The sequence below is a fragment of the Physeter macrocephalus genome, chromosome 19 (genome assembly GCF_002837175.3).
Source record: "Physeter macrocephalus isolate SW-GA chromosome 19, ASM283717v5, whole genome shotgun sequence".
Lineage (NCBI taxonomy): Eukaryota > Metazoa > Chordata > Mammalia > Artiodactyla > Physeteridae > Physeter > Physeter macrocephalus.
The window spans coordinates 7,695,754-7,723,700 of NC_041232.1; the positions used below are offsets into that span (position 1 = coordinate 7,695,754).

At 50.7% G+C, this 27,947-nt stretch overlaps 1 protein-coding gene across 1 annotated transcript in view; it reads right to left on the bottom strand.

Annotated features, from left to right (window-relative positions):
* Positions 1-27,947, bottom strand: part of MYO18B (myosin XVIIIB) — a gene marked incomplete at its 5' end in the record, with an annotated part of 183,949 nt that overhangs the window by 35,275 nt on the left and 120,727 nt on the right. Inside the window, one exon of the mRNA XM_055080677.1 lies at positions 4,379-4,509. Coding sequence (XP_054936652.1) covers positions 4,379-4,509 — 131 coding nt within the window. The remainder of the gene's footprint in view (positions 1-4,378; positions 4,510-27,947) is intronic.

Here is a 27,947-nt window from a genome sequence, read left to right on the forward strand (position 1 = left end):
CCAAACTCCCAGCCAAGGTGATGACAGAGCAGCTGCAGACCTGGGCCAGGAACAGATGGGGCTGTCAGCTGATGCACCCCTCCCTCCATGAGTAACGAGCAGGCTCCAGGCCTGGGGGAACAGCTTAAAGCATTTCTCCATTAATCTAAGGAGGATGACGCCATGATCTAAGTTATACCGCAAGGGCCCCGGTGTAGGCGGGTATGTGGTTAAATGCTGCCGCACTGGCCACCTGGCTTTCTGAGCACGTAGCCACGTTTCCAGCCTGGAAGGCCCGTTACATTCGGATCTAATACCCAACATGGGGAAATGCAACTTTTCATAATTTGAACAAGTCTCCCAAAGAAACTCACCTCCAGCTGAAGCACAGCTCTCTCTCTCTCCCAGAGTGGGTCTGAATCCTAATTGAGAGCTCAGTTTGGAGACAGACCTCGGCCCAGTCCCTCAGGCTCCAATCCAGCCCTCTTTCCCCAGGCGATGAAGCAATTAAGAGGGGAGTGCAGGGCTGAGCTGTCAGGATGGGGACGAGCTCGGGCTGGCCCTGGGGCAGGAGCTGGGGCTCTGCTCTGGACTTCGGCTCTAGAACCCAGTGGTGCACGTATTTCTTTGCACTGCTGATAACCAACTGAGCCGTGCTGCGGCCAGACAGCACGGTTTGCACGACACTAATCCTCTGAAACTGAGACTTGAGAAGTGCTGAGGCTTCTCTGTGGCAACTTTTCCCCAGTCTTCCCCCACTCCTATGCTATTATTGAAACCCACGCTCTGTGGAAGTTTCAAATCTAAGTTACAAGACAGCGAGTCAGGACCTGGGCCTACCGAGCATTAGGAGATGCTTCCCGAAAACCACCCTGGGCTCAGGGCTGGCTTCGCAGGCTTACAGCCCGTGCCCAGAGGGGCCTGTGCTTGGTGTGACACTCTGCTGTGGCTGCCTTAGAATTCCGAACCTGTTCTGAACAAGAAGCCCCGCATTCTCATTCCACGGTGGACCCACAGATTGTGGCTGTCAGTCCTGCCTGGGGTTCTGGGGCGCTTCACGCGGACACGGTGGGCTTCCATGGGCCACTTCAAAAGGGGAAGAAAGGTGGGAGAGAGGGAAGGATCAAGAGGAGGAGAGCCTTTCTTTCCCGCTGATCTCACTGGGGCACGCTGGTCAACTTTCACTTCCTAGAGCGTTCCTCACTTGCCCTGACTCACTTTTCTCCAGAGCTCCCGCGTCTGGCTCCTTCTTTTAATCCAGGTCAGTTCAGTTCTTCCTCTCAGAGAGGCCATGTCTACCTCCCGTGTTATTCATCAGAGCTCTGCGTTCTCTGTCTTCGTAATTCCTACTGTATCCTAGCATTTTATTCGTCAGTCTGTCTACTGTATTCGTGGGTGGGGACACACACACACATACACGCGCGCGCCCATCACAATGTGGGTTCCACGAAGGCAGAGACCATACCTGTGCTCTCCTCCCTCACTACTCCCTCAGGAATTTAACTTCCGCCTGACCTCGGGCAAGTTATTAAATCTCCCTGTATCTGTAAGATGGAGAAACATGATAACAAGAAGCAAGTGGAATAAGACAAACACTCGGCACAGTGTCTGGTGCGGAACACGTAGAATCGATCACATGAATGAATGAATGGAACTGATGACGGCTGAGGCCCTGCCAGGTAAAAGGTACTAAACCTGGGTCAGATTTTTTCACTTACGTCTTATTATCAACCCGTCTTACAAATGAAGAGACTGAGGCTCAGAGAGGTTGAATAACTTACAGAAGGTCATGCAGACATGAACCTCTGGATCCCTGACTGGAAACCAGGCTGGCTGAAACGCAGCGCCTGCGCCCTCCCCAAGCTGCCCCCACTTCCAGTTGCAAGAATCCCATGCACCGCCTGGGCTCTTCCAGGTACAAGATGCATTTCTTCACACCTGGGGTTCTATGATCATTTCACCCCTCGCACAACCCTGAGACGCAGGTGAGGGCCCCTCCAATGTCGGGAAGCGTGAGTCAGGTACTGGGCGGACACTGGAGATTCGGACGAGGAAAAGGCACCAGACGTCCAGCCGAGATGAAGATGTAAAGCCCCAGAGACAAAAGATCATGAAAATGCAGACAGAAAGCTAGGGTTCAGATTGGATCCCTGGGGGCCCAGGGACTAGAGCTCAGAAAAGCTGGATGGGAACCTGGGGGTGAGCGCGAGGCTTGTCACCTGGAGCAAAGACAGATAAAAGCATCTCCTATTAGGAGGAGGAGGGTGCAGGCAGGGTCCCTTTAAGGCCTGAGGGGCTCCCCTATAAACAGAGAGCGGAGTGATGTCTGTAACCACCTGTGACCTCACTGCCAGGACCTCATGCCCCAGGTGAGAACCTGCTCCTTGTTCTCTGTCACACCTTCTGTCCAGCCTGTCCCCGCACCTCCAAGCACGGACGCTCTGCCTCTTTCCAATCTTGTTATTTTTAGAACTTTTATTGTTTATTAGAAAAGCAATCTATTGCTATGCAAGTAAAAATGGTTTAAAAGTTTTGCTCATTCACACACACAAAAAAGAACAAAGAATATTAGTATATACAGCCATTAATTCCCATTATGATTAATGCAAAAGCCCTAGCATTTCTATTAATGGAGAGGCCAGCCAAGCATCGAGCGGGTAATACTGATGCCAGGGGTTTGTAATTACAGATGTTAGTTCTGTTATGACACTAATAAAACCGGAGGAGGGGAGGCGGAGGGGGTTCTTGAATGTGACCCTGAGCTGGAAGCAGCTGCAGCATCAGTATTAGCCATTTCACCAGCAATTTGGCAGCTGTGGAAACTAGCAGGGCGTGGTAGAAATCCTTACAATGTTTGTGTGGGAGCCATTTTTGCACAAACTGAGGACGTCTGAGACAACGCCCTTGATTTAGAGGCTAGAACATGGCGAGTCCACTGGGTCTCTGTCACACTGATGCTGAGAATGAACATATTCATGGCAAAGTCAGAGGCTACACGCTGCTGAGCAGCTGTCACCCGCCCAGGACTGCATCAAGGAGAGAATGTGCTCATGGCCTCCTATCGGGGTATAAAGTACATGACTTATATGAGCAAGATCTCCCAAAGAGGACGCTAGTACAGCTAGGGATGTGTGTGCATGTTTGTTACGGAAATTTGAGAAAAATCTACATAAGCCTGAAAAAAATAAAAATTTAGGTCACCAATAATGCCTTCCCAATGTATTAGAACGTTGGTGTGTTTCCTTCCAGTCTTTTTTCTGGACTGGGCGTGGTCAGCTCTAACACAGATGCCTGGTTCTTCCCACGGGCTGGACCACAGCCCACACACAACTCTCTCTCCTCCCCTGCTGCCCGGCTCACCCACACCTCCCGCCAGTCGGCAGCTGGCCCTGCCCACACCCCAGCAAGAGGTGGCTGGCTGGTCCCGGGAGGAACCACACCTGACGGGTAACTCGGGGCATCCAGCCGCCCCTCACGGTCTCATTTTCTGCACAAAGAGAACGTCTCTCCCTGTCGCCCAGGCTTTGCTGCAGAGGCTGAGATGGAGGTGGAGATGCCGCAGCAAGATGGGCAGCTATGATTTCCAGAGACATAACGTGTCAACGCTACAGAGGGAGCACAGGGCGACAGGACGCCACGGGCCGTCCGCAGGGTGACAGCCAGGGCCGTGTGCCCGCCGGGACACGTCTAACCCCTCCCAGCGGGGCGGCCCACTCACGGCCTGTGCAGCTTGAGACTTGGCTGGAGTCGGCGGGAGGCGGCCTATCTGTCCTCTGAGGGAGGAGAGAAGCCCTGACGTTGAAGCTGAGGGCCAGCGCTCTAATCCTGCACCCTTGACCAGCTGCTGCCTCTGTGAAATAACGCTCATTATCCTGTGCAGACACGGCCCACACTCCTGCAGCACTTACATGTCCCGACGCTGGTCACCTAGTGACTCACTCTACCCTCACTCACAAGCTACGAGGCGGGGAGTGAGTGGAGTATACGGAACGTCCCCTCTGTAGGTCAAAAGGGGTCAACTCTTGGCAATTTCATGTGCTTTGCCCGGTAGTGCTATGTCCACTTTACAGATGAGGGAATTAGGCCCAGACTGGATGTGTGACCTGCCCGAGATCACACACTGGAGGCCACTTTGCAGCCATTCCTCCAGATTGTCTCCCCAAAGCCTCGGCGAGCCGGGCTCTAGGCGTTTGGCGGTAACACGGAGACGTCACCACCAGCGGGGAAGCATCCTGCCTCCGCTCGCCTGAGGCGGCCAGTTATTCCTCCCACGCCCCGGCGTGCCTGAGTCCCCGGACCCCCAGACCTGAGGGGGGAGCACTGTCCACTAAAGGCTGCAGAGCTCCCCAGGTGCAGCCCGCCTGCCACGCCCAGCCCCAGCCGGCTCCTGGTAGCTTACCTCTCCGTGTCGCTGTCGCTGGACACCACCTCTTCCAAGGCTGCCTGCAGGTCGGCGATCCGCCGGATGGACGTCTCCAGGTCTGTCTGGAGGGTCTGTCTCACTGCGGCGAGCTCCTCCACGTACTTCTCCTGGAGACAGAGACCACAGCACACGCTGGCCTTGGGCAAGACCCCCACCCGCCTACGAGAGCTCTGCGGAGGAGCCTGGCGCTCACTGGGACCCTGTGACGTGGTGCGTGCCCATGAGGGGCTCTCTCTATGGCCAGGCTCGTGGACCCTCAGATGCTCTGGATTTTACAGAGGAGGAAGTGGGTGCCTGGGGGCTCCAGGGCACGGCCCCGCACAGAGCTCACTCACCCACACCGGGGGTGCCGGCCCCAAGAGGACACCCTGGATAGATGGGTCAATGGATGAGTCAATGAATGTTTCCCAGGAGAGGTGCGGAGGCTGGTTCTGGAAGCGGAGCCTCTGTCCCAGGGATGGATGTGGAGCGGGAGATGGGGGGGAGGGCAGAACAAGAACGGGTCCCTCACAACTCTGTCACCTAGACTCCCCCAACTTTCCATCCCCAAAGACAGCAAAAGGCAAAGATGGAAACCCCAGAGGGGCTCCCCGCGGAGCCGGCCAGCACGGCTGGCGTTTACTGAGACCTTTCCACGCCCAGCACTGTGCTCAGCGTTCCATGCTCCTGGCCTGACTCACTCCTCACAAGTCTGGCACGTGGCTCTATTACTGATCCCATTTCACAGATGAGGAAATGAGGCCTGGGGCAGCGCAAGCTTGAACTGGAACTCGCGCTGGAATCCAAGCTTGGTGCATCTGACCCTCCACGCTCATCCTGTTACCTTCTGCCCTGATGGGATTTTTGTCCAGACTCTCTGGAAAATCTCTGACTTTCATTTGTAACGTTATTCCCACACTCCTCCCCTTCAACACAATGACTGTCAACTGAGGGTGAGTTTGCCCTCCAGGGGACATCAGGCGATGTCCAGAGGCATTTCTGGTTGTCACACTTGGGAGCCTGACGGCATCTAGCAGAGTAGAGGTCAAGGGCGCTGCCCAGCATCTTACAACGCACAGGGCAACCTCCACCATGAAGGGTTACTTCACACAAATGTCAACACTGTCCAGCCTGAGAAACCCTGGGTTAAACCCAGAAACCCACCTTCTGGGAATTAATCCCATGGGGTATAAAACCAGAACACAGAGCAAGGCCCTCCCTGTACCCGAGGATGCCTGGGGCAGTGCTACTGATGACATGAGAGGCTGAGAGCGACTCCCCCAACTTTCCATCCCCAAAGACAGCAAAAGGCAAAGATGGAAACCCCAGAGGGGCTCCCTGCGGAGCCGGCCAGCACGCTGGCGTTTACTGAGACATTTCCACGCCCAGCACTGTGCTCAGCGTTCCATGCTCCTGGCCTGACTCACTCCTCACAAGTCTGGCACGTGGCTCTATTACTGATCCCATTTCACAGATGAGGAAATGAGGCCTGGGGCAGCGCAAGCTTGAACTGGAACTCGCGCTGGAATCCAAGCTTGGTGCATCTGACCCTCCACGCTCATCCTGTTACCTTCTGCCCTGATGGGATTTTTGTCCAGACTCTCTGGAAAATCTCTGACTTTCATTTGTAACGTTATTACCACACTCCTCCCCTTCAACACAATGACTGTCAACTGAGGGTGAGTTTGCCCTCCAGGGGACATCAGGCGATGTCCAGAGGCATTTCTGGTTGTCACACTTGGGAGCCTGACGGCATCTAGCAGAGTAGAGGTCAAGGGCGCTGCCCAGCATCTTACAACGCACAGGGCAACCTCCACCATGAAGGGTTACTTCACACAAATGTCAACACTGTCCAGCCTGAGAAACCCTGGGTTAAACCCAGAAACCCACCTTCTGGGAATTAATCCCATGGGGTATAAAACCAGAACACAGAGCAAGGCCCTCCCTGTACCCGAGGATGCCTGGGGCAGTGCTACTGATGACATGAGAGGCTGAGAGCCGCCTGTCACCCAGCAACTGGGACTGGTTACGGAAATCACAGCGCGTCACTTTGATGCTGTTAGGCAGACGTCAACATTAGAAATGAGGACGGTGGCAGTACGGAACGCTTCTGTGAAATAACGTTAAGCACGCAGAAGAGAACAGAGAATATCGTGCCCAAGTCTACATGCAAATAGCACACATGCAGTTGGGAAAGCACTTGCAGTTGAGAATATTTATGGATGGGAGCAAAGAGGGGTTATGGATAGGATTTCTCTTTTGAGCTGCTCTAATTATGTCAAGTTTCTTTTTTGACTGCTGTCTTTTAAGAAACATGTATATACCAACTGATGAGAGCGTGAAGGGGGGAAAACATAAGGATTGAGGGTCAATCTAAGTACAATTCCCAGCTCCCCACGCAACCCGCTAGCTGCGGGACCGTGAACCGTTCACAGCCCCTCTCTGAGCCTGGGATTGTTTTTCTTTATTTTGTAGATGAGGAAACCGAGGCCACTGAAGTCACTCAAGGCTGCAAGGAGCGGAACCCCCGTCTGCCCCGCTCCCAGGCCAGTGATCTTTCTGGGGCTCTGTTTGCCCACCCCGGTGAAAGCCAGTGGGGACCAGGGCTGCTCCTCGTTACAGGGACACGCTTAGCTCTGCAGAGCAGACCAGCTTGTCCATTCACGGCATTGTAAGTCTGTGCCTTTACACTGATTTTGAGTCTTCTCCAACTTGAGAGAGAGAGTGAGCAAAGACCAAGAAAGCCAAAGAAGCAAGCCCAGCTGACGAGAGAAGGGCTGGCGTGGAGAGGTGGGGGAGTGGTGCCGTCGGCCGAAACTGCCAGCTGCGAAATCCCCATCTTGGTGCTGACAAGGTGAGAAACGGTCTGAGGCAGGGCCCCCAGGCAGAAGGTCGGTGGACTGTCGGAGGAAATAACACACCGTGGGACGGCGGGGTGGGGGCGGTGTTTGCCCAGGATGCGAACTCGTCAGCTCATAAAGACACCTAGGAAAATGGCTGGGCACACAATCCCAGGAGGTTACAGGAGCACCGCCCGAGCGCTGCTTCTTGCTAGTGGGCCAGGATGACAGCGTCCCTGGGAGGCGAGGGGACGAGGCACCTGTGTATCTGTAAGACACGGAGATGCTACCCATGTCCATGTCTGGGCCCTTCCAGGCACGTGGTGAATGTTTCTTTTAGAGATGAGGAAACTAAGCACCAGAACAGCAAAAAGACCCACCCAAGGTCACGCAGCCGGGAGACCACAAAACTAGGCAGCCAAGTCTTGGGTTCTCAGGTGAGGCCCTTAGGCCACACGAGCTGAGAGAGAAGAGCCCAGATGTCCCCTCCTGGTTGTGCCTGGGTGACCTTGGCCCACGTCAACGTCACACGGAGGGAGCAACGAGGTCTTACAGTCTCGATCCGCATGAAGCCTCCTGGCGGACAGAGGACAGGGAGGGGAAGGATGCTGGGTCTCAGGGACAGGTGGCTCTGAGCCAGGACCAAGCAGGTGAGCAGAGGAAATAGGGACCTGAGATGCATCAGACCCATAATATCATGAAAGTGAAAGTAGGCTCTGGAGCCAGGATGCCAGGGTTCGAATCCCAGCTCTACCACTCACTGGCTGTGTGACTTTCAGCAAGTTACTCAACCTCTCTGACCCCCACGGGTAAAATGGGGGCAGCCGCAGTCCCCTTCCCAGGGCTGTTGTGAGGATCGAATGAGCTTGGCAGAGAGGAAAGCCTTGGCCAGCGGTGGCATCACTACGTTTTAACCCTCAGAGGAGAACAAGGAGCAATTGGGTGGGTGTCCCCACGTCACCGGGGAGGTTTGCCAAGGTCACGCAGAGAATCAGGAGGCTGGAAAGCAGGACTCTGAAAGCTTTTTCACCATCTGCAGAGGAAAGACAGGGGTGGAAAGCAAGGGCAGCTCAGAGGACGAGTTAGCTAGACAGTAAGGAGAGCTGAGAGCAAGAAAACCATCAACAGACAGGTGAGGCCTGTGGTGCCGGGGACCTGCCGCTACCGCCACCCTCCACTGTGCCCCTTGCCCTCTGCGCCCCACCCCCATCTGCCTGGGGACGCGCCTCAGGCTCAGCAGGAACCTCCCAGGGAGACGGATTTGGGAAATTCAGAGTCTGTGTAATCAGCAATCGGCAAACCTTTCCTGTTTCAACTTGAAAACCAACTAGTCTGCTGACTGCCGAGACCAAGTCATTAGGCAAAGTGGATGCGGTGCCTACACTAGTCTCCTGCGGGCAGACAAAACAAGGCCCAAGCCAGAGACGGCTCGAGAGACATGGAGGGTGGTGCAGCAGGAGAAGGGGGCACAGGGGAGGCCCCCTCTCGGCCCTTCTTCCACCTCCATGACCAGCAGCGCTCAGGATCGGGTCAGGACTGCTACGCAGATGGGATTGTGTTTTGAGGCCAAGTATGAGCTTGGCCTTCTCTGTTTTTCTCTCTCTTTGGGGGCTGGAGCAGGAAGAAGTTGGGGGGGGCGGAAATTAGGGAACAAAAGTATTTAGACAGTAAGACGTGTACAATAGGAACCTACTAATAAGTATACCATATGTCCATACTACTCCTCAGCTACAATGTAGTGATATACATTGTAATAAACACACAACATACTAACATAATTATATATTCATTTTATATATATATATATATATATATATATATATATATATACATATATATATATATACTGTCATACCATTCATTCAATAAGCATCTACGGAGCATGAACTATGTGCCAGCAGCACTGATCTAGGCACAGGCAGTGTAGATAAAACCCTAACTTCCATGAGCATCGTTCTTTCAGGGCCCTGATCTTTCTGTATTGTTGCTGTCTAGAACAGAGCAGGCATTCAATATGTCTTGGGATTGAGTGAATGGCGTTACTGCATGACTGTAAGAGGTGAATGAAGGAGGCACACACGCTAAGGCACACGTAATACACACCACGCACACAGAGATCAACACAAGACTACGAGGTATGTGTGCGCGCCAGCCTCCCCTGCATCACATGAGAGAGTCACCAACCCTTGTTAAACTCCCAGGCTGCTCCCCCTGGAACGTGCTGTGTGGAGTTGCCCGTGTTGGGAGCAGTTTGTACGATAATTAGTGGCTGCAATTAAAATCATCTCCTCTTGTGATGTTCCATTAGAGGCTAATATTTAAAACTGTTGTCTGGGTTCTCTGCCCCGGGCATCTCAATCTTCAGAGGACCCTCTCCTGCCTGCAGATGCACAGGACTCTCCTATGTCACTTTCTGCGGCTCTGGAGGTTGCCTCTCTAAACTTTGGAGGTGTCCCGCAAGGCCTCCCAAAGTTAATTTCACCTAGTTTATACTATAGATCAGACTATCTCAAAACATCCTCAAAACCTGATGAAAATTCACCTTGTTATTCTTTTCTGATGTGCTAAGGACAAATAGAAACTTCATGTTACAGAGCCTGGTGTTAAGAAAAAATTATATGCACCTGCATATGCTGTGTAAATGTGTATAAATATATGTTTATATAAAGTATACATGTAGTATATAGAAAAGTAAATGTATAAATATAAATACATACACGTGTGAATGTGTGTTCTCATGTGTATTTACAGATACACACACAAATATTCCCAGTCTGACACATAGCACATACTTAATAAGTATTTGTGAATAGTTAATAAATGAACGTATTTATTTCTATTTCTTACATGGGCAGGTGTGCTACTAGATGTTTGAAAAAAACCTTATCTCATGCAATCTTTATAAAAACCCTCAGAATCACGTACAATATAAACAGTAACACGCGGGCTTCCCTGGTGGCGCAGTGGTTGACAGTCCGCCTGCTGATGCAGGAGACACGGGTTCGTGCCCTGGTCCGGGAGGATCCCATGTGCCGCAGAGCGGCTGGGCCCGTGGGCCATGGCCGCTGAGCCTATGCGTCCGGAGCCTGTGCTCCGCAATGGGAGAAGCTGCAACAGTGAGAGGCCCGCGTACCGCAAAAACAAAACAAAACAAAAGTAACACGAGAACATTACAACAAACTCATAGCAGAGCTATTATCTCTGTGCAGTGAGATGTCAGGTGATTTTCCCCCCTTTTTGTACTTCTCCCAATACTCTGCAAAGAATACGATTTACTTTTATTATCAGAAAATTAAAAATACAGGACTTCATTTCTCTCTGCGCTGCAATCAACAACCCCCTGGTCCACCTGCTCAATGCCTCTCATGGCAGCCTCATTATCCCCATTTTACAGATGAGCAGGCTGAGCCTCAGGAAGGTTAAGTCACTTGCTCAGGGACATGCACCCAAGACATGACAGGCTAGAGTGGACCCAGGTCTCCTGACCCCAGCCCACAGTTATATTCCCCTTTGCCTCTATTTGCTCCTGCTTCATCCAAGGATGCCTGTGTCTCCAGAGCTGGCAGGAGTCTTCCCAGAAAGCAAGGTTATGAGGAACTGCCACTGTTTCATTCAAATTGCCCAAGGGTCACTTGCCTGGGAGAAAGGAGGCTATGGGGGAAAGTAAAAGCCCCATGCATCGTGTCCTGGCAAGAGCTCCAAGGCCATATTGGCAATGGAGTGAGCATTAGCAGGAAGCGTTCAGTCCCATTTTGGGAAAGAGTTGGGGTGCCCCTTAGAAAACCCCAAGTGATGCATCAGATTCTCTTATTTAAGACTGAAAAAGAGCCCAACCTCCAGCTGGAAGGGGACTAGGGAGAAGGCAGTTGTCACTAGACAATGTCCTTTCTTCATAATCATCCTGCAAAGTGTTTTATTTTAATGATGTGGTGACAGACACAGAGAGACTCATCAAAGATCCCAAAGTCACCCAGCTAGACAGTGACACATAGGTTCAAGCTCAGGCCTGCCTGTTTCCAAAGGGTCAGGAAGCACCTCACGACTCCTCCTGTCCTTTTCTTCGCCTGTGGCAGGCATGCCTAATCGATCACTGCACAGACCCAGGCAATGTGGGGCCTGAGTCCTTTCTCTGAACCACCAAGCTAAGTGCTTCACCCCAGTACTGCCCTGTGCTCCATCCATCAGCATCAACTAGAACTCCCAACTCTGCCACACTTCAAATGATCTCAATCCTCCTGGAAATGCCTCCTGAATCCTCAAGGAAGACACTTATACACGTTGGTTGCGGGCACGCGGGGTGGGGGTGGGGGCTGGTATTTCTGGTATTTCTCCTTGAAAATTGATGAGTGCTCTATGAAACCGAGGGAAGCTGAAGCCCAACCACACTTAGGGAGGGACTCTGGCTGGTGGGGAGGGGGAGATGCAAACTACCAACAACATGGGAGCAGCAGGAGAAGCTCTGGTTTTAGGACAAGATGAACCCTGAAGCACTATGTGAAGTTTGAAGAATTACTAACCCTTCCTTACTTTCAGTTCCTCATCTGCTAAAATGACAGTGTTATTCTGCGACAAACGGTATTGCAAGGAACAAGTGAAATAATGTAAAACTGCGTATATCTGGTATACCTAATACTGTGGCACGTACTTGATACATAACAAAGGTTCCCATTTCCTTCTTTCAAAGTAAAGACTCCGAAAACATGAAACCTGCAGGGACTGTATAGTGAAGATAGCCTCATTTTTCAGAAAATGAATTCCGTGAACCTGATACTTTTTTGTTGAAGCCAGAAGGATTTAATGCAATGCCTCCAAGGAGCCTGTATCAGTCAGGAAAATAGAAATCACTCTAGATCATTCAACCAAAGGAATTTAATATAGGGAATTGGTTTTTCAGGTGATGGAAAAGATGAGAAGCCAGAAGAGATTAACAACTACAGGAAGGCACTGCCAACCTAGGGCTGGAAGGAAAAGCCAAGAAGTTGGGCCATCCAACGGGCAAAAGCAGGCTGCCCAATGGGAGCTGCAGTCAGGGAGGAGGGTCCCAAATGGGATCCGGAATTACAGAGGCTGGGCTGCAGTCAGGGATGCCCCACCCCACCCCACCCCCGACCCCAAGGCAGTGCGAGAGAGGGGGAGAAATACCCTGGTTCCTCTATTCCTCCTGTCTTTCAACTGTCCCTGACTGCCGTTCATTTGGCTGAACCTACCAGAAGGCAAGCTCTTAAAAACAGTTTAGAGCACAGCAGAGAAACGGTGGGAATGAATCTGAGAGCAAACAGGAGAATTACTGGTACAGAGCACACAGGCATCTGGGCTATATCCAGGCTTCATTATTAAAAACAGCTGAGGGTGTTTTCAGTCTGTAAAAATTCATCCAACTGTACACTTTTAAGATGTGCACACTCTTCTAGTTGTATATTTCAAGGAAAACATTACAGTAAATCCAGAATTACGATTGTCAAGTGTTACAAACAAATGCTGGATTACAACCCCCAGTCTGTATTAGTTATTTATTGCTACATAACAAATTGCCTCAACACCTAGTCATTTTGAAATATCAAATATCATTCTCTCTCATGGTTTTCTGTGGGTCAGGAATTCAGAGGTGGCTTACCTGTGTGGTTCTGGCTCATGGTCTATGGTAGGATGAATAAGGCCCCCAAAGATGTCCACGTACTAATCCCCGAAACATGTGAATATGTTCACTTAGATGGCAAAAGGAATTTTGCAGATGTGACTAAATTAAAAATATTAAGATGAGAGTTTATCCTGGCTTATGTGGATAAGCTGGGTGGCCCTTAATGTAATCATAAGGGTCCTTATAAAAGGGAGGTGAGAGGGTCAGTGGGGAAGAAAACAGTGCTGTGATGATGGAATCATGGATTGGAGTGATGCAGCCAGGAGCCAAGAAATGCTGGCTGCCTCTAGAAGCTGGAAGAAGCAAGGAATGGATCATCCCCTGGGGCCTCCAGAAGGAGCCAGCCCTCCTTTTACCTTGATTTTAACCCCTTAAGACTCATTTTGGACTTCTGACCTCCATAACTATCAGAGAATAAACTGTGTTATTTTAAAGCTACTATGTTTGTGGTAACTTGCTGCAACAGCAATGGGAAACCTACACAGGATTTGTCACGATGTTACAGTGAAGATGTCAGCCATGGCTATGGTTGTCTGAAGGCTGCCCTGAAGCTGGAGAGTCCTTTTTAGAAAGCTCGCTGACATGGCTATCCGCTGGAGGCCTTAGCTCCCTGCCACGAGGGCCCCCACTGAGCTGCTTGAGTATCCTCATGACACGGTGGCTGGCTTTACCAGAGCAAGTGATCCAAGGGACAGCAAGGCAAATGCCAAAGACCTTTTATAACCTAGCCTCCAAGTGACATACCATTGCTCCTGACCATCTATTGGTCACGCAGACCAACTCCGATACAGTACGGAGGAGGCTACAGAGGGGTGTGAAGGCAGAGATGGGGACCGCTGAGAACCATCTTGGAGGCTGGCCCTCACAGTAACACTGACACTTCTTCACCCACAGGCCCCATCTCCGGTGACTCCCTCACCCACAAAGGAAAACCCTGTAGGAACCCTGAGCTGCTTCTCGTTTCTTGGAGCACATCTGTTTATAGGTTGTACAATGTCCCCCTCAAAGATATGTTGAAATCCTAATCCCCAGTAGTTCAGAATGCAACTGTGTTTGGAGTCAGGGTCTTTACAGAGGCAATCAAGTTAAAACAAGGTCGTGAGAGAGGGACCTAATCCAACATGACCGGTGCTCTTATGAGAAGAGGGAAATTTGGAAATGGCACCAGTCACGCGCAGAGGGAAGATGATGTGAAGCCACAGAGGGAGAGCGCCGCGTGGAGACAAAAGATTCAAGAGATGCACCTATAATCTAAGGAACATCAAAGATTGCCGGCAAACCACCAGGAGAGAGGCATGGGACAGTTTCTTCTCTAGCGCCTTCAGGGGAGCAAGGCCCTGCTGACGACATCTTGATTTCAGATTTCTAGTCTCCAGAACGTGAGACAATGTGTTGCTGTTTTACCGAGCTACCCGGTTCGTGGTACTTGGTTACAGCAGCCCGAGCAAACTAATATAACACCGTGTGATCTTTTATTTTTCTTTTAGACATCATTACCTTTCTTTTCTGGTTCTAATAGGGTTCATTACACAGAATTTAGAAAAGAGCGTTGCCAGAGGAAAAAAAAAACATTAAAAATTGCCCTTCAGTCTGTTACCTTGAGGACAGCCCCTCTTGATGACTATGTTGGTGTGTCTCTATCCTGTGTTCACTTCTTCACGTGTGCATAGACACATCTATTGGACACGCACTGGGGCAAAAGTTTTATAGGAAAGGCAGAATGGAGTTAGCCAGGCGGACAAGCAGGGGACCGTGGCGCCCCTGCCCTGCCAGGACTCTCCGGTATCTCCAGGCAGAAGAACGCGTGGGGCTCCGGGCGGCTGCTTGCTATCTTTCATTTCTCTTCTCATTTTTCAAGCTGATTGTTTTAAAATGCCCCCAGCTACTACCTGAGGGCCTTTATAACTTTCTGGAAAGTTAATATTTTAGGTAACTTGGGCTGTTCTAGATGATAAAGAGCCGGCCTGCAGAAAGTCTCAGAGGTATTTGCTACGCACGTCCACGCATCACGTAAACATCTGTGGACACACACGCCATATACCAGGGGCCCAAACTGAGGCTCGGGGCAGGAAGCCTCCTGGCCAAGGTTGCTGGGCCACTGGCAGGCAGAAGCAGAACTGGAGTCTTTCCTACCCAGGTCATCTCTCTGTCAGCAAGCGTGTGCCTCTCGCCTTTCTCTGTTCTCACGCTTCGGATGAGCCATTTTTGCCTACACCCCGGCTCCAGCTACTCGAGTCATAACAGTGCCACGGGCTGGGGCTACAGGTGTGAGAAGGGGGCCCTGAACTTGATTCTTGTGGTCCCACGTTTCTCCTGATGGGTAGGGAGTGGCATAAGGCACAGCCTCCTTGGAAGGGCATGAGACCCTCACACACAGAGGGGAATGTGGCTGAGGGTCTTTGGAGCCAGCAGGATGGCAGTGGGGAGGGTAGGCTTCAAGGCACCAGTGGGCTGTGAGTCTTAGGGTCACAAGGTTTGCAAATAAAACTTTTTAAAAACCTCTCTAAGGTTCCTCACAGCTCTAACTACTCAGAGCTCGTAGCCCTCCCAGCCCTAGAACCGCCCCAGCCTGTGACTTCTGCTGCAGCATCTTCAGAAAGGGACAAAGAACTGTCACCGGAGTGCAACTCTCTCAAGGGTGACACCCGCAGGGCCCTCACAAAACCTCCAGCCGCAGAAAGACATCCTGACCTGGTGTGAATCCGAACACCCCGCTCCCCGCTTCCCAGAGCTGCCCACCCAACTGCTTCCTGCAGAAAGGAAAAAAGGCATTTCATTTTTTTCTGGTCCAGTGCAAATATGACATATCTGTGCCACCTGATTTTCCTGACAAATAATTATATCAACGTAATTAAGCCTCAAATGCGGAAATTCTCTGTACCATGTACACCACACCACACTTCCCCCATCAGAGGGCCATTGCTCCAGGCAGTAATTATCAAGCCACCTTTGACATGTCTTATTTCAATTTAAATGGAAATGAAGCTCATAGATCTTCCCAGCCCACGACCCCACATGACTGCAGAAATAGAGAAACTATTGAAACTCTGAACTCTGAATTACTGAACTCTTGAACCGGACTTTGAAACTTCTCAAGTGGCCTCAGGTTTTGCATCCAAAGAAGTTAAAGCGTGAGAACAACTTATTCCTATGTACCCCTGGCCCCTTCTCTGATCCTCAAATCCAGTATCTCATATCAACACAGTGGGCTTATCTCTTGCCTCTTTCCCCTGCTCTCCATCCCCTGTAAATTTAGTCTTCATCACCATCTCCTGAGGGTTCTCATCGTCCTGGTCCTCCTCTTCAATCCAGCCCCCTCTCCAATCCACATTCCATACAGCATCCAAGGGAGAATCTTTTTAATCCAATCAAGTCCTCTCCTGCCTAAGAGCCTTCAGTGCCTCTTCACCTCCCCAAGTCCAGACTGTGCAGTTGAGCCTATCAAGGCTTCCACAGTCTTTCTTCCAACTCACCTTCCAAGGTTCCTCTCCTTCCACGGCCAACAGTGCACCCACACATCAGTGATTCCCACAGTGCTCAAATGCGCCGTGTCCTTTTCATGCCTCTGTGCCTTTGAACCTACCATTCCTCCACCTCGAGTGCTCTTCTCTACTCTGACAAGTGAACTCCTACTCATCCCTCAAGACCCCATTCCACAGCCACCTCTTCTGGGATGGCCTCTCTGGCTCCCCTGGGTAGAATCAGCCACTTTCACCTCTGTGTATTGGGACAAGTCACTGAGTTAAGCACACACCTCCATCGGATTGTAATTAATTTCCAATTTCTAATTTCCTGCTATACTGAGCTCCTTATGAGTAGGGCTATACTCAGCCTAATATCCCAAATGCCTAATGCAGTAGCTGGAACTTAGCAGTCACCCCATAAATATTCAGCTTTAAATTCTCCCAGCTCTACATTCACGGTGGGGGCCATATGCAGCGGGTCTGACCACCACAGGTCTTCAACTCACACAGACATGGGCTTGCCACCCAGCTCCACCACCTGCGGCATGACTATGAGCAAGCCTGTCACCCACCTCCCTGACCCTCGGTCTCCTCATCTGTAAAGTGGGAGTACTGACAGCATCACTGTGCTGTGGGACTAGCCGAGGACTCATGGGTGGAAGGTGCTTGAAATGTCAGATAAAACACAGCAAGTTTTATGCTCGATAAACATCAGCCCTCTTTCCTGCTCTCAGAACTACTGGATGACATCTTGTGAAACGCAGCAAGTTTTGGGGGGTCTCTTCTCTCCCACTCCCCCATTTCTCCTGGCCCTCCCACACGCCTCATTTAGGCATCTGGTGACCTCAGTCTCACGCCCCACTGGCCATACCATTTTAATGCCCCAAACATGGTCCCCAACATCCTTCCAGTCCCCCCTCCACCAGAACATGTTCATGTTTTGTCCCACTCCATCCCTGCCAGGTCCCAAGTCACGCAAACATGCCCCCACATCACATAAAATCCTGACTGCCAATGTGCCAACCCCCCAGGGCAGGTTAGGTCTCATCCCTGTCAGCATCCATATGTGTCCAGAGCATCCCAGGAGAGACGTGGCAAGAGACTGCAGACACTGCCCACAGATACAGGAGTCGGAAAACGGCCCCTGAATAAAGTCACCCAAGCCTTCAGTGACCAAAGTGACCAGATCCCAGCAGCTATGCCAGGCAGGCACAGCCAGCGAAGAGTCAGCACAGCGGTGAGGCTGAGACCCACACCCGACTCAAGACCTGGCAACGAGCCCCACGTCCGCACTTGCTCCCCAGGCACCAACGAGCACACCCTCGGGTCTGTCCCCTCAACTCCATCAATATCAGTTCCCTCCCGATCTTCAACGCAGAATACTGTGAGGCTCAAGCCACGTTCCGGCGTCTTGTAAACTGTGAAGAGCTGAGCGCGTATGAGACATTATTTATCACCCTGCTTCTTCCCTCTTCAGATCTCCTTCTTTTTTCAGACACATCTGATGGCCTCATCACAACTAAAAGCCCTCGCGGGCGTTCTCAACAAACCAAAGTACCACCACGAATGAAGTCGGGTGAGCGGGGAAAGCAATCCCTCCCGGGTAAATCAACCCCCGTTAATGGTCTTGTATCATTAGATACGTTCCCCGCAAGAAATGATCAGGGAGAACAAGGGCCAGAGAGATATTGGTCTTGGCGATCAAGGCCATCCTGGCTTTCCTTGTGCTTGGACCAGAGACAGTGAGTGCCGTCTCGCTGAGAAACAGGCGAAGGAGCTACTGTCAGAGAAAACGGTGCATGCGACACAAACAGCAAAAAAAGCTGATAAGCAGCGGGCGGCCAGGCGTGATAAGGACCAGAGGTGAAGAGAGTGATCTCTAGACTTGCTTGGCTTCCATCTGCAGAGGCGAGAGGATGTTACAGAGACACGAACACCCTGGCCGCGTTTCAGACTCGGGGAAATTTCCACCCATCCACCGGGAAATGCACGTTTTGCTAGTTATGATTCTCACTTATTCATGCCGCTTTTGTGGGACGGTTTCAAATGCTAACTCCTCTAATTCAAGGGCACTACGTGGCCTCCGGAGAGAGGTTCTGGACGGATTTTGATTTTCTGGACGGAAGAAGGCTGAGCTAAAATGCAGGGTTTCTCAACTTCAGCATTACTGCCATTGGGGCCACGTGAATCTTTGTTGGCAGCGGGGGAAGGGAGTGGTCCTGGGCAGCAACCCCAGCCTCTAACCCACGAGGTACCGGCAGCACCCCGCCCCTAAGTTGTGCCAACCAGAAATGTCTCTAAGATATTATTACTTGAGAGGCAAAATCGAGCCCAGGTGAGAGCCAAGCTAAAGGCATAATGGTGGGTGGAAGACATTAATTTAGGAGACACAGACTCTGGATCACACCGACATGAATCGGAATCCTGAATGAGCCGCTTCCTGCTGTGTGACCTCATCTTACAAAACATAAACCTCCCCTTCCCGTGACTTCAGAGGCTCTGGAATAAGGAGAGGGTATCATGTCGGGCCGGCCACTCCCAGTGAGGTCCGTGTGCCAGCACCACCAGGACGCCGGTCACAAATGCAGGCTCTCCGGCCCTGTCCCAGCCCTGCTGACTCAGGTTCTGCCTTTGAACAACATCCCCGGGTGATCTGCACGCACTCGATGTTTGAGAAACACCGGCACTGAGATTGAGAGAATAGGTTTTAGTGTCAGGAGACTGATTCCATATCCCGGTGCCAATCTTTCCTAGCTATCCAGCCTTGGGCGAGTCACTTCACCTCTATGTAAGCCTCTTTAAAACGTGTAAAATAGAGATAAAAATACCACCTCGCTCCAAGGATTGGAAGTGCCCATTTAATGAGATGGGGCACGAGGTGGGCCACGGCACGGACGGGCAGTACATGTCAGCTCCCAGGCACCCAGCAGGAAGACTCAGAGATGCGGAAGGAAGCTCCCTCTGCGCACTTTTTTGATCTTCCCTTTGACGGAGTCTAGAATTACAACAGCCACGTGGCTGCTCATCATCCATTTAGTCATTAATTGACCCAGCAGGAAGGAAAAGCAACCGCCAAGCGCTGCGCTCTCGCCCTCCCCTGCACAGCTCAAGGTTACGGCCTGGTGGCACGTGCCTCTGGGAGGGACAGCCTCATCACATCCGCCCCGCAGCTGGGCCCAGGGCTCTCCCAGGTCTGTCCGTCCTGCCCTCGCAGCCGCTCAGGGTCACCTTCTGCTTCTCATCCAGGGGCTTGGCTCTGGGGAAGGCAGGCGTGGTTCCAGCAGCTTCTCACTGGTTTCCCTCCGTTCAGAGACAGGCTCTCTGGCTTTCTCCCAGCGCCAGGGAGCACGTCAGCCTCAGCCCCTTGAAGCTCTTTCCTCCCCTCATTCTCTCCCTGGAGGCTAGATGCTGTCCTGGGAGAGACATGGTCTGAACTCGGCAAAACCATCCTCAAAACGGCCCCATGTCCAAGTGGGGTCCCTCGGAACCTCTAAAGTAGGTCTGTGAGTTTACTGTGCAAATCCCAGCACCTGAGGAAACCCTTTCAACTTTTATGTTCCAAACAAGGCGCGAACTCTGGCCCCTGGGATCAAATCTGGCCTGTGCCCGTTTTTGTAAATAAAGTTTTATTGGAACACAACTACACTCGTTTGTTTACCTCTTGTCTACAGCTGCTTTCAGAGTTCAGAGGTTGAGACAGAGGGACTCTGTGGTCCACAAAGCTGAAAGTATTTACTACCTGGCCCCTGTTCTAAAATCCTGAGGTTTAGACTCCTCTGGTGGCGCAGGGGTTAAGAACCCGCCTGCCAATGCAGAGGACACTGGTTCGAGCCCTGGTCCGGGAAGCTCCCACGTGCCTCGGAGCAACTACACCCGTGCGCCACAAGTACTGAGCCCACGCACCGCAACTACTGAAGCCTGAGTGCCTAGAGCTCGTGCTCCGCAACAAGAGAAGCCACCGCAGTGAGAAGCCCGCACACGGCAACGAAGAGTAGCCTCCGCTCACCGAAGCTAGAGAAAGCCCACAGGCAACAAGGAAGACCCAATGCAGCCAAAAACCAAAACAAAACAGAAAAATAGCCGGTTCTCAGTTTTGCATATGCAAATGTCACCGCAGTAGATAGTTGAACCCTTCCTGGGTGTGTAGGCAACTTTAGGGCCCCGCCCTGGAAGGGTTAAGAAGAAAGTGATTCTTCTTAAAGAATCAGAAGAAAGGAAGAAGAAGAAGAAAGGAAGTAGACGGTGTCACTGGGGGAAAAAGACACAGAAGCAAAACCACCAAATCACTGGTACAAAGGCAGGGACCATAAGCTAAATTGGACAGTAGACTGTGTGATTAGGGTCTGGATGGGAGAAGCCCTGTCTCTAAACCTTTCTTGGCCTCCTGTTCCTCATCTGTAACAGAGTCAGGGTGAAGCACCTACGTCAGGGCTCTTCCTGTCTGTGTGAGTCACCTGAGGGTCTTGTTAAAATGCAGATCATGACTCAAAGGTGTGGGGTGGGGCCTGAGGTCCCGCAGCCAAGGCTGCTGGTCTGAGAATGACACTTTGATTTGGAGGTAGGTCACAGGGAGTTTGGGAGAAGAAAATGGCAGAATGTACAAACCACGTTTAGGCCTGGCAAAAATGGTAGGCTGTTATAGAAATAATCCTCATAACGGCCACAACAATGACAACAATAATAAGTAAATACAAACTATACATAACCCAAGTTAAAATCAATCTCCAGCTGACATCCGTAACAGAAACAATAAATATGTAAATCCACAGAGTCACAAAGAGCAAATCTCTCCTACAAAGAGGAATCTCCTCCCCTCCTCCCCCCAACCCCGGTCAAGTGAGTCTTAACTATTAGCATCATCACACAAACGTCAGAATTATCCCGAAGACCCTGTCTAAAAATCGCACCAGTTAAAACACAGAGATAATATTAGCTTTGAAACACAGTGTCCTTGACCTGCAGACGCTGTCTTCAATGTTGGCCTCACGTTAAACTACCCTCATTAGCTACTCATTCTAACAAGAGACGTGTGTACACAGAATCTTGATTTGTGTCCTTGTGATGGAGATGGGTGGGCTGAGCCAAGGGCGGCATCCTGGCGCGGGAGGGCCCTGGTTGAAACGGACAACAGAAGGACCATCCTTGGGAAACTCAGAGCCGCCAGACCTTCAAATGAGCTACAGAAAGACTGGCATCACCGATCCTGTCCCCATAGCAGGGGCCAAAAGGAAAGCTCTAGGCAGCCTTCTTTCATCAGGTTTACTCCCTCGTGATTTTTAGCAGGGGTGAGGAGGTGGGTACTAGGGAGAGCTACACTTTATTGACATTTAATACGTGCAAGACACTCCTCTAATATCCAGGTTACCTTAGAGCCCATTTTACAGATGAGGAAACTGAGACTCAAAGAAAGCAGGTGACTTGCCCTGTACACACAGTCTGGAAGGGCTAGAGCCATGATTTAAATCTACTTCTGCTATGCATTCCCTACACTGCTTTTCCTTCCAAAAGATCTTAGAGTAGCAGCTGGCAAACCACAGTCTAGAGGCCAAATCTGGCCCACTGCCAGTCTGTTTTTGTAAATAAAGGTTTATTGGAACACACATGCTCATTCATTGAGGTACTGTCTCTGGCTGCTTTTGTGCTACAGCAAAGTTGAGTAGTTGCGACAGACATAGTATGGCCTGCAAAGTCTAAACTATATTTACTACCGGCCCTTTACAGAAAACATTTGCTGATCCCTGGCATAGCACATTTCATTGCTACTGGGTACAACCTCGTGAGGTTTGGCCACCCTCTCAGAAGAAGTGAAAACCATCTTATTTCCTGAGTTCTTTCCCTTTCGTCTGCTGAGAAGTCACATCAGTCATCTTTTTTGCCCCACCTGCCAAGCAATTAGCTCAAAAAGGCTGGAACCTGAAGGATTCCCCGAGTGTTTGTTTATAAGCCTCCTTCCAGCAGGACGCTGCATGTCTAAACCACTGCCAAACTTTAATAACAGCATCGACTGCATCACCTCCCACCAAAAGCGAACAGGAAGCCTGGCTCGGCTGCCCAGCTGGGTGGATGTCAGTTGCGGACAGCTGCAAATTGCCTGAACGAGGACAGATGTAGCTTGTCTTTGCCTTTCTTCTTCCACGTGAAAACTTTTCGGGGGGAAGATTAGACTGCTGTTAGGGAAATGAATGTGTTGATTCTAATTATGTGAGCAGGCAGGCGGCAGAGGTGACATGCAGCAGGATGGGCTCCAGGTCATTTACCTGGAATGCAGCCAAGGCAAGACTGGGCAAAGAACAGAATGCCAATGAAGCTGGTGCTCAGGACACTGAGCACAAAAAAGGAGGCATCTATGAACCCCTGGGTCACGGGGGGGTGGGGTGGGGGGTGGGGTGGGGACAGCACGTGGGGGACAGAATTCCCAGAACTGTCCAACTGGAAATGATTTAACCACTGCCTAGGCTTATACCTCTGCTCTTATACCTCTGCTCTGCTCTCTCCTCAGAGCTTGCCTGTTCTCGAGGGGGCTCTTCTGCGCTCTCTGCTCTGGGTCTCACTCTCATGGTGATGCTGGTGGTGACGATGGTGATAGTGATGAGAATGGGGATGGTGACGGTGGTGACGGTGAATGATGATGGCAATGGTGGCAGTGGTGATGAGGGAGGTGACAGTGATGATGACTGCTTGGTCTGAACGCTGGCCCTCCACTCCATTCATATTTTGAAATCCTAACCCCCAAGGTGATGGTATTAGTAGGTGGGGCCTCTGGAAGTGATCAGGTCATGAGGACAGTGCCCTCATGAATGGGATTAGAAGGCAGAGACAGTCCTAGACCCTTCCACTGTGTGAGGACACAGCAAGAAGGCACCAGCTATGAACCAGGAAGAGAACCCTCGCCCAAATGCGACCATGCTGGTGCCTTGACCTTGGCCTTCCCAACCTCCGGAACTGTGAATGGTACATTTCTGTTGTTTGTTTATAAGCCACCCAGTCTGTGGTGTTTTGTTACGGCAGCCTGAACAAATTAAGACAGAGATAATGATGATGATGTGACAGTGAGTTTGCTTTATGTCCTGTGATAAGCATTTAAATGCGTTATTTCATTAAATCTGCCTGAAATGATGTGATGGAGTTGCAATGACTATCCCTATTTTATCAGATAACAGAGACACAGAAGGTGAGCATCTTGACCAAAGGCACACAGTAGGGAAGTGATGGCACTGAGATTTGCACCTAGTCTCCTGACTCCTAGTTCTCTGCCGCGTCTGTCAAGCTCCTACTTTGTTTGGCGTGCACTTTTTACGCCTATGTGCCAAACAGTGTTTGAGGGCAAAGGTAAGCAAATTTTTTTTTGTCTGTAAAGGACCAGTTCATTAGAGGAACTGATAAACTCCGTTTGCTTAAGCCAGTTCAAGGTTTGTCACTTACAACCCAAAGAGCTCTAATTTAGACCAGTTCACTCATGCATTTCTATTTCCACATGCTTGCAATTCCAAATCAGCCAATTCTCCCCCAAAAAACGATTTTCTTTACCATTGCTTGGTCTATCCTCAAGTTCTGAGGTCTCCATCTACTTTCTCATTAAGTTCAGCCAAAAAAGACAAAAAAAGGAAAAAAGGCACCAGAAAGAAATGAATTGTTTTTCAAACCAAATTATAGTCTGGAAACGAATTTAGAACATTAAGAGTCTGATCTGGGGCTCCCTGGGACCACTATCTCCTGAAGATGTCCAATTGGGACAATGATTGTGCTTTCAGTTGTGAAGATTAACCTTCCCAAGCCTCTCTCACATGCAATTAAGTGTGGCTTAATCTCATCTAAACAATTCCAATTGGATTTAATAATTTAAGGTACACCTGCACCGTTCAATCAATGTCTCCTCTCCCACTTTTCTTTTTTTTTTTTTTTTTTTTTTAAGTAACTTTGGGAGGTTAAGTTACTCTAATTTCCAGCAAGTCTAAGGTGACAAAAGTTCCAACTGATGAAGTCTCTGGGGACAAGATTAGTATTTGCTCTTCTGTTTGCCATCTCCAGACTCCACGCGTTATTTGTAATTGGTATTAGCAGCTTTCAATTCTGATTAATTACCGGAGCGTCTGTTTTCCATGCAGAAACAAAGCCACAAGTCAGGGAGTAATAGACCCAATTATTCCTAGGTAGGCTTTTGGTAATAGATTTTATTATCTGGATATCTCATCTCAGAGGCAGACGCAAAGAAACTCATTTCGTTAGATGATAACGCCTCTTGAATTGAGACAAGCACATTCACCACCTGGGATCAGGAGAGCTTGGAAAAATTCCGTTTCAGAAATTTGTCTTGGGGCTGGCAACACCAAGTTCTAAGTCCCTTTTAGGACCAAGTTGCTTTTGTATGGAAACCTTTGTGGGGAGACGGAGCCCACAGCGCCTGGAAGCGGGGGTGATACAAAGGCCCACGTTTTCCCCTCCCAGCTGAGAGCACAGGAGGCCGTGAGTAGCGGGGAGGGAAGCAGTGTGTGAACAGGGAGTTTATAGTTGGGCCATTTTGGATCACACTGAGATAACGGGACAGTAATTAGGAGAGCTATCTCCCTGTCAAGAGAGCTATAAAAGGTGTTATTTATACCCTGCTCATGGCCTTATAAACGCGTTGGGCCATTTTGGATCACACTGAGATAACGGGACAGTAATTAGGAGAGCTATCTCCCTGTCAAGAGAGCTATAAAAGGTGTTATTTATACCCTGCTCATGGCCCCAAATGCCCTCCACATGGAATGCCTTTTTAAATACTTCAGTTCCCAGCCAAAATAATTCATCTTTATGCTCTGAAGTTCAGAGCCATTGGCGGGAGAAGAACGCTGAGAGCTTTTTAAAATGAAACCCTTAATTCTGGGTTCGGTGGATACACCCCCGGGGGCAGGTGGTGGGAGGGGTCTCTGTTCTGACCTAGACTTTGGAAACATGGGTCTTTGGGCGGCCAAACAACAAAGCAAACCAAAGGCAAAAACAAACACGAAGGCTATAAACAGAATCTGGCTTTGGGCTTCCTGAAGCCCTTACCAGCTACGGCCAGATTCTCAGAAGACAGGAGAAAGACCCAGAGGGGAACACAGAGCAGCCAGCACGCCCGCAGGGACAGTTACGTGACAGGCGGCGCGAGGGGCGCGGTGTGGATTGCTCGCTTCAGTCTTTCTGGGTAGATCTGATCACCCCCATTTCATGCATGACGTCAAAGAACGTCCTCCTCAAGAGGACAGAGCTCTCACGGTGAAGTAACCTGGCTTACAAGGAGACAGGGCTTCCCTGGTGGCGCAGTGGTTGAGCGTCCGCCTGCCGATGCAGGGGACGCGGGTTCGCGCCCCGGTCCGGGAAGATCCCACGTGCCGCGGAGCGGCTGGGCCCGTGAGCCGTGGCCGCTGAGCCTGCGCGTCCGGAGCCTGTGCTCCGCAACGGGAGAGGCCACGGCAGTGAGACGCCCGCGTACCGCAAAAAAAAAAAAAAAAAGGAGACAGTCAGCGAGCGATGAGGTTTGATGTGAGAGCCTCCGCGCTCCACGCTTCTGCCCCTCCTACTCGGAACCAGGGCAGGGCGACCCCAGCCCAAGGAGACTCCGAGCCTGTGATGCGCTGGAACCAGCTCCCACAGACTGGCAAGGGCTGACTGCTGAATTTTCAGGAATTTTGCGAGCCAGCCGTTACACAAATACGTATTATTAAAAATCGAATAATATCAACTTACAATTAAATAAATCACATCAAAGACAAAGGTAACACATTCTCCTAATTTTACTAACATTCTGCCCACGCTATTGAAGTTGTTTTCGTCTATCATGTCTGTCCAGTGGAGATGCCGTGTAACAGTACTGCTGGGCGTGGCTTCCCAGCGCTTCGTTAGCTGGAAACCAGCCCCGGGGGAAGATTTACACCACACAGACTGGAAAACACTACAGACCAACTGGGATTCCACCTACACTGGAGAGCCGGTTGTTAACCCTCTGCCAGAACACAGCCGCCCCAAGCTCTTCTCCTGGTGATCTAGCAGAGTCTTCCCAGATCCCAGTTCCAGTGAACCTCTCCACTGCATCCATGGGAGGCTTTCTCCTCACAGGAAAATTCACCAACACAGAAGGGAGACATCCCCTCATCTCTTTTAGGCCTCACATTCTTTTCATTTTTTCCCCCCCGAAAGTGGAATATATACCCCAGAGTAACACCAAATAAATAATTCATGAACCATATATAATTGATGCTGGGTTTAAAAGAAGTAGAACCATGAGTGGTTGTCTATTAACTATTGATGACGGCTCGGGCTGCTGACAAGCCAGGCTTGGTGCGGAGATCTCACCCATGCTCCCATGTTTTATTTAAACATTATTAAAAGCACACAGCCTGCAGCGAGGCCTTCCATTCCACTTAGAATTAGACTCTGCTGTGAAGTCACCTCTGGGTCTCGGAAAGGTTAGGACTGGATTTTGCTGGAACTGCTACTGTATTTTTCCTTCGTGTGAAGGGTGTTAGGCTGCCTCTTCCGCCCACCCTTGAATTTTTCTCTTTTGATGTGACTCCCACTCCAGTTTTCTGTGACCCCCACTCCAGTTTTTCTGTGACCTGGGGCGCGTCACATCACCCCTCTGCCCTGAGTCTCAGTTTGACCATCCGTAAAATGGGGAGTATCACAGGCGTTACCTTAAGGGTTACTGTGAGGATGAGATCAGAGCAGTGATTATTAATGGGGTGACTTTGCTCCCCAGGGTACATCTGGCAGGGTCTGAAGATGTTCTGCTTTTTTTTTCGGTCACACATCTGCCTTTATTGTGAGCAGCCGATGGGACACTTCCGGCATAGTAAAAAAAAAATTAATTTACAAAAGCAGGGATTCGGTGAAGCCGCGTGGTTGGAACCCTTGGGAGCTCACTCGTAGATGCTGACCCCGAGCAGCGGGAAGAGGACCCCAAAGCCCAAGAAGAGCGCGGCCACCAAAGAGATGAGGAGCTCCTTGCAGATATCCCGAGCGGATGTGGGGGAGGTGAGCTCCTAAATGAAGAACCAGGCGGTGAAGAACATGCCAGCGGCCAGCGGCACCACGGGCAGACGCGGAAAGACAGCCGGGCTCACTGGGCTGGTGTATCTATCTGCTCAGGGCCTCAAGCTCCGTTTTGCCGGGCCCAGGGGAATCCACCGCTCTGCCACCGGGGGAGATATTTTTTTTGTTTTGTTTTGTTTTTGCAGTACGCGGGCCTCTCACCGTCGTGGCCTCTCCCGTTGCGGAGCACAGGCTCAGCGGCCGTGGCTCACGGGCCCGGCCGCTCCGCGGCACGTGGGATCCTCCCGGACCGGGGCGCGAACCCGCGTCCCCTGCATCGGCAGGCGGACTCTCAACCACTGCGCCACCAGGGAAGCCTGGGGGAGATATTTTTGATTGTGATGACTTGGGTGGGGAGCTACTTGCATCCGGTGGGTAGAGGCCAGAGATGCTGCTAAATATCCAGCACAGCACAGGACAGCCCCACATCAGACAATTATTCAACCCAAAATGTCAATAATGCCAAGACTGAGAAACCCTAGGTTACAGAATCAAAGGCAGTATTAATTTTTATGACTCACTCTTTAAAAAGATACTTGAATGAGTAAATACCACGTGTCTAAATCTTC